This window comes from Meleagris gallopavo, chromosome 4, assembly GCF_905368555.1.
Source record: "Meleagris gallopavo chromosome 4, MGAL_WU_HG_1.1, whole genome shotgun sequence".
NCBI lineage: Eukaryota > Metazoa > Chordata > Aves > Galliformes > Phasianidae > Meleagris > Meleagris gallopavo.
The window spans coordinates 49,228,349-49,242,305 of NC_139407.1; the positions used below are offsets into that span (position 1 = coordinate 49,228,349).

At 36.8% G+C, this 13,957-nt stretch overlaps 1 protein-coding gene across 5 annotated transcripts in view; it reads right to left on the reverse strand.

Annotated features, from left to right (window-relative positions):
• The window catches only part of KLHL5 (kelch like family member 5), a 48,764-nt gene that overhangs the window by 26,919 nt on the left and 7,888 nt on the right, over positions 1-13,957 (reverse strand). The window contains exon 1 of one of the 5 annotated variants that reach the window (XM_010710282.4): positions 6,449-7,161. The exons of 2 other annotated variants lie outside the window; for them this stretch is intronic. In XM_010710282.4, the coding sequence (XP_010708584.1) occupies positions 6,449-6,825 (377 nt within the window). In that variant the 5' untranslated portion in view covers positions 6,826-7,161. Of the gene's footprint in view, positions 1-6,448; positions 7,162-13,957 lie in introns of those variants that run through there. 2 more of the 5 variants (XM_019614899.3, XM_010710283.4) reach the window with 2 other exon arrangements.

Below are 13,957 nucleotides of genomic sequence, written 5' to 3' on the forward strand. Positions count from 1 at the left end.
AGAAGGAAAAAGTAAAAAGAATGCATGGACCCAGGATACAAAGGAGCTGGATCATAATTAAAGATACTGAGGGAAGCACACTTTTTCTTGATTGCAATTCTCTCACTTTCCACTATGCAGATAACTTGAAAGAATACTAGATCTACTGTACTATTTGGAAACACATGGATTCACGCGATCTCCATCCTGCTCATCTAAACTTTCAGGAGAAAAACGTTCCGTAAAGCTTTTTCCTGTGTGCGCGCCTGGGCCTGTACTCACATAGCTAAGTAGGCCAAGTAACGTGACACTTAATTGAAACCCAAATCTAGTAATGGATCAGAAATGAGACACCTGCCTACCTACTTCCCTCTAAGGACTTAAATATCTCAAGTGTGCTCTGAAGTAGTGGCTAGGCATCTATTTTAGCTGTAACAAGTTCTTCTCATCCCTTGTGAGTCACTTTTCTGCTCTACCACTGGACCTCTGACATGCTGGAACAAGTGTTCTTTGTGGCCATGTGGGAAACAGAATCAAGGAACTCATATCTGAAAAACAGATGAGAGTTGGAAGAAACTACTTTGTGCCACATCAGTTCCCTTATCTGACTCACCACGTAATGATAAAAACCATTATGTTGTCAGAACTGGACAGCATTTTCACAGGTGAAGGAGCATGTACTCAGGGAAAGCAACTCTTTTTTGCTGAACTTCATTTTAAGCCAGATTCCTCACCTTACATCATTAACAATTATTCAAAAGAAAACAGAATTTCACATGGTATCAGGGATCTGATCTACATTACAGCCTCACAGAGTTGTGCAGATACACCCAGAGAGGCAACAAAGTAGTGTGGAGAATGAAAAATCTTCATCAAGCGACACTTGCCTGGAGGAAAGCCTGACCAGAGCTACCGCCAGACTTCAGAGCACACACGTGCACTCTGCAACACTCACCAGCAGTCGCCACACTCATGCAGTATGGAAAAGAAACTGGCAGCAGAGCGTGTTTTCCACAGACCCAAAATAAAGCAATCGGGACACAACAAAGTTCAGTCACACTCAGTTCAGTCTCCCTGCTTGAACAAATTCAACACCATACCCATTCTCTCTTGTAGCCAGTACCTTAAAAACTATTTTCCTCAGGGAAATAAAAAGGAAAGGGAAAGAAACATTAAGCTTCAGCGATCCATAAAGAGAACATGAAAGAGGTAGCTGAAGTGCTTACGCAAAAGGGAAGCTATAGCTTCAAGGTCTATTTATGCCTATTACACAGTGACTGCCTATGAAAAATTTAAATCCTTCTTAACCCTTTCCTCAAACACTCTTACAAATTTGTTTCCCTATTCAGTTCAGCCTCAGCAATGACAAAATGGAAGAATACACAAGCAAGGCAAGAACAGAGGAAGGGAATAACCTGCTTTCCTCATCCCAGGAGCAGTATCAAAGTCACTCAGGATTCTTGTTGGATGTCATTTCCGCCCAGCAAGGAAACTCCGTATTGAATGCTGATCTGTGATCTGCATACTCGAGACAAGCATCCAGCCATGTGATCCTCTGAGCATCACAAGCAGTTCTGCTTCCTCTGAATATGATTCATTCAGATTTATTTCTAAGTATAGCCCAAACTTTCCTTCCTGAAGGCTAGAGGGACTTCTGCACACCTCACACTTACTAACAAGATAATTACAGAAAAGACTGAGGCTGCCAGCACATAAAATAGCTATACATACCAAAAAATCTTTTCTATATATTCCTTTAAGATAGCATTTTTACCAAATTCAGTAGAAATATTTTTGTTACGAGTATCTTAGAATGTTAGTCTGTAGGGTTTTCTTTTGGCAGACTTCAACTTCAATTCTGCTTTTTTGGTCTCTTTATGTCAAAAAGATCCTATCTAGCACTGGCCAATTAATAATTTTATTATTTATTTAATTATAATAATCATAAAAATGTAAGTTACCCTAAAGGCAAGCTCTTTCCCGAGAGCTACACATTTCATTATCCTAGTGACAGACATAAAAATTAATGTACTAAAGATGCGAGCTTTCTTTGACTTCTGTTTAATATTTATATATGAATATGCCTTAAAATCAAAACTACGCAGAAGCTATGCTAGAAAAATATTCATTTTAAAAGGATTATTTATTGCAGTAGGATGTTTAGAATGAGGTGCTTTGCCCATTAATACAGCTCATTACAGAGCAGTGAAGCAATTAACTTAGTTGGTAGTAAACCACTCAAAAATGAGTTTCAAAAGTAACAACATAGATAATGACAACCAAAGAGCTAAATTTATATCTCCCCTTCTGCTATTGTTTGGGGTTTCATGCTCATAGCTTAAACAAAGCCACAGCAGAGTTTTCAATGCGAAAGCAAAATAAAACAAAAACTAGAACACATACCAGCCTTCTTTCCTCCCACATTTACTAAATCTTTCTACAAGAGTTGTGGTTTTTTTTTTTGTTTTTTTTTTTTTTTATGGGGGAGAAGCAATCTGCTTCTAGTACAAGGATTTTCATCTTTCTCTTAATTAGTTTTAAGTATCAAAATTCATTTCAAAGCAAGAGTTACAATAGTCATTTCATAGCAATCACACATCTTTGTTATAACCCATAAACATAATTAAGAATCTTGACTGTAACAAAGTTTGCAAAAATCTTTTTTTCAAGCATGTTATTTCATGGTCTGTGTTCTGAATTATTTTTCAGAACATGCCTTTTAGGTTAGATGCCTCCATATTTGTCTTTAGAAATACACATTTCAAACTGTTCATTTTGGAACAGGGATAGAGAAACAAATTCAAAATGAATTTTAAAATCTTCTGAAAAATGTGCAATATTACCTTTTAAACCATTACATTTAAGTAAAATAAAATCAACAAGCCAATATGGATATCTCAAAGTGAACAGATAGTTAAGACAAAGTAAATATAAAGACACTTCAAAGGAGAATAATAGGAAAAAATATTAGTCAGTTCCGTAAGTCATTAGAAAACACAGAGAGTATCTCTAAGACAAATTAGGATACATATTAAGACTTTTCTTTCGTAACTTCAAATAAATCTGAATTTTATAACTTCGATATTGCTTTTAGTTTGCTTTAAAATAAAACTTTTCAAAATATTGTTAAAAATAGTTTAACAATTTTGTTGTTTACACGGCTTCCACCAAGTTCAGTGACGCTGCATATGGAGACCAAAACATAACCTACCGAAGTAACACTATGCCAGTTTCCACCATTTCATATGTTGCTATATGTTTTCTTCTTTAAAGTTATTAAGACAAGAATCTCAGCTGCAACTGAGAACTCTAGCATTAGAGAGGAGAGGCTTGGGGTGGAACTTCTAATGTACTAACTCCAACACTGTTTATACAGAATCCAAATGCAGAGTAGTTATTACCCTCTGCATCCAGACTTTGTCTTAGAGATCGCAGGCATCTTACTGAACTGTTCAATGTTAGGCCTCAAATGACAATTTCTGACATAGTGCTTGTATTTAGTGTTCAAATGTGACTGTGTTTATATTTGAACCTATTTCCATGCTTATATATCTACAGTAACACAATTCCAACATTTTAACGCATGCCAGGGTGCAATGAACTGCATGACACATTGCATAGTAGTGCATTAGAGGTATTATCAGTGTGTTATCTGCGCTGCCTCCAAGGCCTGAGGACTGCTTCTAAGGCACCCACAAAAACTAAGGAAAAACAGAGCTACTCCTCATAGGCTTTAATTTGCAATACAAGGATCTGTACACCACTGGAAAACTTTAAGAAGTTACAAATCTGAAAGGATGGTCAACACCTTAGGAAAGTTAACCAACATCCACAACAGAGGAAATATGGGAAGTGAAAAACAGTGAAGAATTCATACCTGACTCGTTAAACTAGCATTCAAGACAAGATGATCTCAACACGAGAGTTATATAAAGAGCTTTACAGCCAACCAGCTCCGACCCCTGAAACTGAATGATCTCAAACAGTGTCAGCCTTTGTCAGAAATTCAGAACCAAACTTGGGATTTGCTTATCCCTTATGCCACCAAGCTCTGTACTTGTAAGAAAAGAATCCTACATTGCCTTCTCAAAATGAATCCCATAATGATCCAAAGCTCTTAGAATGACAGAGATCCAATCAAAATGCTTTTTAACCTGTGCCATATAACATGGCAAAGAAGAAAAATACACAAAGCAGTAACCTCAGTTCTGTCATTTCGTACTCTCAGGGCTTGGGCAAGAAGTTGGAGAGGACTGAAGAAGCAAGCTAACTCCCAGAGTTTCTTCACAAAGTTGTTTGTTTTTTAAAAAGGACTTTTTCATACACACAATTTGTTTCTAATGGAGGAAACAGGGTTTTCACATGGGAAAAAGTCCTCTGAAAACGACACAAATGAGGTCAATAGATAAGAAGTATTTCTGATAACAAGACGACAACCACTTGCTCAATTTCTTAACATTAGAAAGATAATCCAGTTGTTGGGTGGACTTACGTAAGTTAAACATTCTTAATAAAGGAACAAGGTACAGTTTAAGTACAGTCTACTCTTAAAAACAAAACTATAGGTAATGATAAAAAGCAAGTGCTTATATTACCATTAGTTACCTTATTAAGTTGCCAACAATGAACTGAAAAGTTACCTTAAATATTTAAAGTGTATAATTAAAACACCAGCAAGAATTACAAAACAACAAAGGAATTACAGGCAACTCCAGATGCTATTTGGGACTAAATGAATAATTAAAAGATACTCCAAATTTACTAATTTCAAATCCTACAAGCATTAAAGTCTACTAGTCCGTCTGCAAAAAAAATATATATAGTAATATATAGATCTCTTCCACTCCCTCAATATGTATCTGCAGCTCATCAGCTCTACAAAGTAACTAATTTTGTCATGTGTAAATTCTCCTCCTCTTATGAAAAGCAAATCTATAATAATCTCAAGCTGCGTATTTATCTATTTGAACAGCATGTTTTTTTTCTATATTGACTACCTTGCTATGGTGAGAATATCTTATTTGGGGTAATGCTTTACCAAAAAATTTACATCACAAACATGTGATACAGTGATGTTACATCTATATTATATATACTACCTAGTGATGTTGCTATTTAAAAAAATCATACCTGAATATCACTTAAAATAAGAACTCATTAGAGGTACGTTATTTATAGCTACCCGTGTGTTGCAGCACGATAAGACTGTCTGTTACAATCAGTATGCAGAACTTCCTTTCACTGTAATACTAGTACTTCTGTAGGTCAGTGGCAAAAACAAATACACAGTGTAGACTCCTAAGCATTTTTACTTTCCCTCCTTTGCTCCAGTCTTTAAAGTTTATATAAACCACAAACAGTTAGTGTTTATATTCTAGACTGCTTTATCCTTGCACTAAATGAATTCTTCTCCTGGGGAATGCAAAACAGTAAAACTGCTCTAACTACAATCTAACTACTATCTGCCCCTAATATGCTTTATGAAGCAGTGTATCCTTTTAAACCAACATACTTTCAAAAAGCCTTATGATTGCAAATTATCTGAAGAATCCAGCAAGCAAATACCCTAAAATTCCCATGAAATGGCAAGCTAACCATTATTGTGCTACAGACAGTACAAAAGAAAAAATACTTTCAGTGAAGAATGCACTAACAGATAAAAGAAACAAAATAACGTTTAACAAGAAAGATATTAACTTGTCTAATTTTCCACCAACTGCAAAACACCTTTCACTTAAGAACAATTTTTTACAGTTTCATCTTTAGATGAACTACATGCATGAGAAAAAGAACACTATAATATTTTTATAGATACAGAAAACTGGGTTTTTTTCCTTTTAAACTGGGTACATTTTAAGACACTCCCACACACAACTGGGATCATTTTAAAGCAGCCATCTGGTATTAGCTTACAGCATAACCTGACTGACATACAATAGACTATTTTTTTCTTCAAGTTGTACATGCACAAGCAAAAATGATGTTTTTGTCTTACAGTCTAAGTATTTTTTATTTTATTTTTTTTTAAATTGCCATCTCCCTTATCCATAGAAATACATGGAAATAACAGATAAGAGTCACAAGAAGCTTACATGTCCCCAGATCCCTCCAAACTGGCAGGAGACTGATTCTCACCATACCCAGACAATCAGCATCACTTCAAAATAATTTTAAAAGCATCCAGTAACATCATCTCATGGTGGTCACTACCTTGTTCATGTCAGCATGTGTTGGGTATAATACTGAAAACACAAGTGCGTGCACTTGGTCAAGCTTTATTTACTCACACATAGCTCTGCCTTTTAAAAAGGTCACAGTAAATACACCAAAGCCTGGTTATAAAACATTTTCTGTAGCCGATACACAGTGACTGCATTTTAATCTAGGATAAAGGCTAGCTTTTACATGCACGCTATCTGCATACATGAAACGAAAACACATTTCCCACAATAGGAAAGTAACAATTAACCTGCACGAACTGCTGTCCGATTCATTTTCTTCTTCACTTGCTCTATCATCTGTCTCTTGTCTGCCAAGCCAACGTGCACCTCCACAATCTTCGGCCGAGAATTCAAATGCGGGGATTTCTGAGGTGGATGCCATTGGCCAAGGAGGTGAGTTCTGGAAATCCTGTTGGCTGGACCTCCTGTAACCAACTGCTGTTAGAGGCAGGTCACTTGAATCTAAAAACTTTGTGCCACCAGTCGTTACATTATGCCCTCTGCTCCAGAAGTCTCCCTGGTGGCTCTCGATTGCAGAATTAGGGGCTGACGCCTGATGACCAAACCACCTCCATCTGATTTTTAAAATCTGCTTCACGTCAAAGTCTTTACGAGAACCAGACATCCTCAGTGAAAGCCAGCGATCGTCTAGGCAACAGGGTAAGAAGCAGCACGCATAAAAGAAGATTTGTGCACCCAACCAAGACAAGAGAAACACATTGCTCTGCCCGGCTGTGGCAAGCAGCGGTTGTAGAGGGGAAGGAGGGGGGAAAGGACCGCGTTCACACAAAAACGCTTCTTTAACGGCACGTCATTTGAATATGAACAAAAGGCAACGGGCGATGAAAAATCCCGAGGTAAAGAGAGAAGGTAAAACAATCACCTCCATCAGGAAAAACGCCAGTCAGTTTGCCCTAAAAGCTCCAAGGCTGCCTCTGTTGCTCTCTGACCATTAGCTTTCAAAAGCACCAAACAGTACTCATTAAAGCCCTTTCGAGAGATGAATACCACCCCCTTCTCTTAAACCACAAATGACAGACAAGTAATTCCTGTACCGCATCTCAGAATCTCTTCTCATTCCGTTAACTCTTGCTTCTACAGAGAGGAAAAAAAAAATGCACAAAGCAAACAAAATTCTTGCTGCACTGCTGAAGAACAAATTTACAGAAAGGACTAAAACCCATTGTACTGAGAAAAACTGAACTGTAAATAATATTTTTCCCTTTGCAGGACATGTGGTAACTTGAAATAAAAAATAAAACAACAGAGAACAGTACAGGAAGAGCCTCGAAGGCTCGAGGGTCTGGTACAGGGTAATAGAGCCTTTCATCCTGCTGTGCCTTGATTCAAATCTAGGTCTGCAGTAAACAAAAATTTATAGCATTCTACATCTGAAATGAGCTAATGGTTTCCATTCACTACACATCACGAAAAGCAAAAGCAACAAAGGCTAACAAGGCTAACCAGTCACTGCCCAGGACACCAGACACCCACTGCACGATGGACGACAGGAGACCTTTGCTTCACTCTCATCATATGGAATCAGCTGTTTTACATCAGCTTAAAGGTACTGCGACAGAGGAGAGAAAAAGAAATTCTTGTACTTCTGAGACAGAACTCCCATTAGATGAGCAGTGTACGCAATGCATTAAACCATCCCAAAATGTCTTTATTTGAAAGAGGAAGAAATCAAGTCACAAAGACAAAACATGCAACAACCGATTTATATTTCCTCTGAAAAATGGCCTATTCCCTCTGTGACATATGGAGCTAGTTAGATCTAAGCTGCTGAGACTAATTCCAATCACAAGCAAATACTAACAACAATTTTAGAATAACAAAGAGACGCTGGATTTTATCAGTCCTTGATAAATAGACTTACATTTTCAGTCTTCACAGTTCATCTGGTCTGTTCAGCTCTCAAGGATACAACTTCAGTCAATTTACAGGAATTGTTTCTTTTCTTACCTACATTTGCCATGAAGAGTAGAAGTTAACTATCTCTCAGATGAAGAAAGCAAACTACAAAATATGCTTTTCTGATCTGACAATTGGGATACTTGCAATGCTCTTTGTAACAGGCTGTATGCAGAGCACAGATGAAAATTTCCAGAGTGCATAATTTTATCACCCAAAAAGCCAACACTGACTTAATGTCAGCAGAAAATTACGCAATTTTCTTAGGAACTACAATGCTGAAGAGGCCAGTTTTAAGCTGGAAAACTCACCCACCATTGCTCAGAACTCATTTATGAAACTGCTTCTCACAAAAGCCATCAAAGCACATTTCTATAGACACAATATTCCAGCTATTTTCTACAAGAGATGCTACATTTCAGAACTTGTACCTTGCTAACATCCTGGTCTACCAAAACTGATGTACTATGTCAGTTGCAGCATATCCAGAAAATAGTTGAGGGCAACTTGAGAGATGAGACAATCAAGTAGATAAATATATCTGTTACCATCTTTGCTGGGGATCAGCATAAAAATTACATAGATGTTAAACCAAAAATATGAGAGGTCTAGTCCCTATCCAGCTTGTACAGCTATGTAAATTTCAGAAGCTTTAGCTGTACTGTTCAAACATCATCCTTTGTGCAACCACAAGCTGGGTGAAACTACAGGACAATTCAAGAAATAATAAATGGCATCTTTTAATTTATCCTCTCTTTACATTTTGTGCTGCTGTTTACTGTTTCTCAAAGGTGGATAAACAAGAGAAGCTACCGGTGTATTTGATAATGTTTGCTATAGCAGTAGTATTTTAATTATCCATTTAACTATAAAAAGTAAGTTTTCCTTCTACTGGTATGGTAAATGCATTATACGTAAGGACTGACCTGAATTTTTTTCTTGTGTAACAGACTCATCTGAAATTCAAACTGACCCAGTAAAAGTAAGCTAAGACAATGGCAGATTTGCCAACTCGGTCACTTTTTCAGCACTTTCTTATGACTTTGGGAAACACAGTCCAATTATTGCTTTTTTCCAGCTGCAAAGCTATGGGCTCAAACAGAGATTAGAAAAGAAACTGCTGTGGTTTTAAAAGAACGAACTGTTTCCTATTTTCTTTCATTTTTCTAGATGATACAAACTTGCTTCTTTATATGCTCTCAATATAAAATACATTTATATATATTTCTTTCATATAAATTAGATACAAGCTGGTATAAAAAAAAAATGACAAAATGAAGCACTTAATTCAGTTTAAACTGGTAAGGCTGCATGAAATAATTGATGCCTCCTTCTTCTCAACAAGCTTCCTTACTATAAGCAACACAATAGATTTTATAAGGTTCCCCTGCTGGGAGTTATTGACCTTTGTGGAGATCTCAGATGATGAATTGGAAGGACAGCCATTTACTTGGACCACTCAAACCTCATCTCTGATATCTCTTCTTCGGGTGGGCGCTGACAAACCCAAACGCCCACACTCAGGACTACATTCTATTGTAGGTCTTTCTAATACACTAACACATTTCTTAGAAACCTGCTAAAAAGTAAACTGGGTGGCACCATCTTAATTAAACACAGTATAAACACACTTTGTAAGTATTCTTTTTTTTTCTTTTTTAATTTACTAAGGCAAAAGACTTCAAAGAGGATCCCAAACTACTTATACACAAAGGTCTTTTCCGACCTTATTGCAGATGAATAACCATATTCTATCTCGTGGCGAGTCATAATTTTTTTGAATACAAGTACACGACCCTCTTTGTGAACATGATTCTGCAGGATTCTGTTGACATTACTGAGGTTGTGGAAAATTACTGGAAGACAGCTTTGAGAACTTGGATTTTGACTAATATGACTGATACTCTTAAGAGTGGAGCAGCTGAACATTTAAATATACAACTTCTCTCATATGAGCAGCTCCACAGAGTAAGAAATTAATCCTTGCAGACAGTTAGCAGGAGAGGAGTTTTCCAGATTATGTCTTGTGATTAAATGAACATTTGAATGCATATTGTATGTTAAACTTGTAGTAAAAGACAACAAAATTAACTTTTTAATCAAAAACTTTTACAGACATTTACAGATATTACATATGAACTATTTGTTCATACAGATATTAAAGGAAAATTATAATCCAACAAAAAGTTAAATTTTAAGTAACACCATTACTCTTAAAATATTTTTAGTGCATAATTCCAGGGTAGATATGCTCCAAATATTCAGATACATCTAAGTACATTGATGGGCTAAATAGAAAAATAATTATTTAACAAATTAGTTCTATGTGTTTTTATTCATTGTGACTTTTTGTTCCACTGGAAAGTCAGTTAAATTTTCAAGAAAGCAAATGTTTCTCAGATACATTTTTGAGGAACATTTAAAATTTGAATCTCAACATCACTTTTCATGGCAACATTTTTACTGTCACCCCTACATTTTGGCTTCAAAAAACTACTGCCGTCCAACATCATCGCAATTCAGACATAACATTTTCAAGGTACTTATTCTGTCAAATGAACTTGAAATTACCCATTTTCCAATTGAAGAGCTAGGGACTTAAAGGCTCAGCTAGTCCTTATATTAATTATCTTTTTAAGTGCTAATTTAGAATGAAAATGTCAAAATTGAAGTCTTTGTTTTGTCTGCAAGAGTTGTTTCTCTCTCCTGAAAAAAAACCCACTTCTTAGCAAAATCGTTACATATCAAAAGATGTATCTGAGACATAACTAGACTCATTAAGATATAACGAGGTAATATCCTACTGCCAATATTTATAGTAAGGCTAGATATTTATTCTGAAGCACCAGAACAGTTCACTGACCACAAGATGTTCATGAATTAATCAAATACATACTTAGAGCATAAAAAGGCATTCAAAATTTAACACCCTTTGAAAAGAGATTTTAAGCTTTTAATTATTTCAGGACATTAAAATAATTGTCAAAAAACGTGCTATAGACAAGCTCTGATACTGCAATCCTGCTTGTATGATTACGCTAGAAGTATTAAATGTTCACTATTTTTTCTTCCCAGTTCCTGTGTTCTAGTCCAAAAGTTATAGAAACTGCTTAACAAAGACTTCAGAAAGATAGCTGTGCTTATGCTCTGTGACTCTATAAAACAACGATCACTTCCAATGCCAACTTTTTTTTTTTTGGTAAGTACAAGCACTTCTGATTCATGTTTATGTAAGAAGCCCCTTTCAGCAGCAAGTGTAATTCACCCAGGAAAAAGAAAAAAGAAAAAAAAACAACACAAAACACTACAGTTAGAGTGCACTGCCAAAGCAGAAATGAGCTGCTGCCAAATTCTGGGCACTGCAGTGCAACTTTCTGCTACTTAGCACTGCACACCACCCTTGAGAAGCGCAAGCATTTTGCTCTGAATGCTCTGTCTTCAGAGCACACAGCTTTACTCTTGCTTTACAAAGCAAGAGCTTATTTTACAGTTTATTTTACTCAAAATAAAAAGGAAAGAAAAAAATAGACACTTCCATATGTTATGGAAGATTATACTACCAGATCCTAGATTTTTTTGGCTTGAGCAACATAGTGGCTCACACAGAACAGTGCTGACCAAGACATTTACATTCTTTAACACTGGAACATTTCACATCTGTTTCTCCCTACCCAGGTGATACTCAGGCATCATCAGGAACAGCACCATTTACAAGCTAACACAGAACTATCTCTGAGGAAAAACTGCAGTAAGCTTATTCACTCTCAAAAAGTCGGTGCTCCATGTATGGTGTGTTTTTAAAATTCAGTTACAATATGAAATAGACAACACTATGACATCAATCCCCAAACTGACAAAAACAGTCTTCTGTACCAAAAGGCTCAAACAGTCATACATATATTAAGACAAGCAGAAGATTCTTATTTCATACACACCGGGAATATTAGTATGGCTGATTCTAATGAAAAGTAAAATTAATCCTGAGACAGTAAAAACAAATCACCTCCCCTAGACATGTCACTGCTATGGATGAGTTATGGCACAAACACTGCTCAGTAGATACATCACAGAAGCACAGATTACCCCAAGTTGGAAGGGACACCACAGAGATCACTGAGTCCAACTTCTGGCTCCACAAAAGACCACTCAAAATTCAAACTGTGTCTGAGAGTTTTAATCCAAATGCTTCTTGATCTCCAGGACCTCAGTATTGTGACCACTGCCCTGGGTAGCCTGTTCTATGCCCACTACCCTCTGGTGAAGAACCTTTTCCTAACACCCAACCTGACCTTCCCCTGACATGGCTCCATGCCATTCCTTTGGATTCTGTCACTGTCAGCAGGGAGCAGAAATCAGTGCTGTCCCTCTGCTCCCCCCATGAGGAGCTGTAGGCCACCATGAGATCTCCCCTCAGCCTCCAATCCTCTGGGCTGAACCAAGGGACCTCAGCCAATTCTCATACACACTGCCCTCTAGTTCCTTCACCATCTTTGCTGCTCTCCTCTGAATGCTCATAGCCTTATCTCCTTCTTATACTGCGGCACCCAAAACTGCACACAGTGCTCAAGGTATACAAGCTTCCGTACAGCTTGTATACAGGAAGACTTGCACTATTAACAGCTTGCATTTAGTAATATAATCAAATAAGCATCCCAATTCTATTTCTGTACTTCCATAGGTTAAGTGCCTTTATACTGTAAGAGCCTTAAAAGTAACAGCTGGATAGAAATAAACCTCCCTGGTGAGCTCAAGATTGGCTAGATAGAAAACATTTATGTCTATTGCCTGACTGTGGTTATGATCCTTACGAGTGCAGACTGCCAACTGAGGTAACTGGATGTACAGGAAGAGAAAGAGAAAAAGCCAACCCACAACTTCTGCAAAAGTTCCTGGAAATGCTGTTCCACAAATAACACGAATCTAAGGCACAGAAGGGAAAACATCTTTATTTCTGTAATTGGATGCTAATTAATTTCAGATTAAATCTTGTATCAAATCACTACATATTCCATATTATATATTTATAATCAGTATCCAAGATAAAATCACATCAAGATAGAAGCGAAGAATAGCAGTGGAATTTAACATCAATAGAAATAATTATTCCAATCTGAATAAATTCTACTTTATTTTTTTTTTGTAATCAGAAAGTAAAACTTACAATACAAATAGATACAGTAAGCAAAGAGAAAACATACACTGAGTAGTATTTTTCAAATATAATTTGAATCAGGGTCAGTAAGTAAACCACTGCCAGTAAATAAATAGAGCTTTAGAACTAGCCAAGACTCATTTCTTGTTCATTTAAGTTTTCTGTCTGCAGTTTTGTGCAAAAATAATCTCTGGCTCTCCACTTATACTTATTTTACAGGCTCTTCTAACATTAACTCCAGTTCCCCTGGGTGCTTCATCTCACAGTCTGCTCACACACAGCCACACTTCCCTCCCCACCTTGTGGAAGACAGGTAGTACAAGAAAATCTTTGGCCATATTCAGGCCAAGAAGCAGACAGGCTCACCAGCTGGCAAGTCAAGCAGTATTACTTATTGGACTTCCATACCTACCCATATATATTCTATACCTTCTACAAATTTAAGCATACAAAAAGATACATTCTGTCAGAGTTTGACTGAAATTAACAGACAGGCAAAAGAATAATCAGGGGGTTGATAAACCAAAAGACACAAATCCAGCTTGTCTGGGGGAACTACAGGCTCACAAGCTTCTTATCTGTTGCTTCTGGGAATTCACAACTGCCTCACCTTGACTGGCTACATATCACCTGAGTATGGATTTATAAACAAAGAAGAACAAAGAAAATCATCACGGTATCTGAGAGA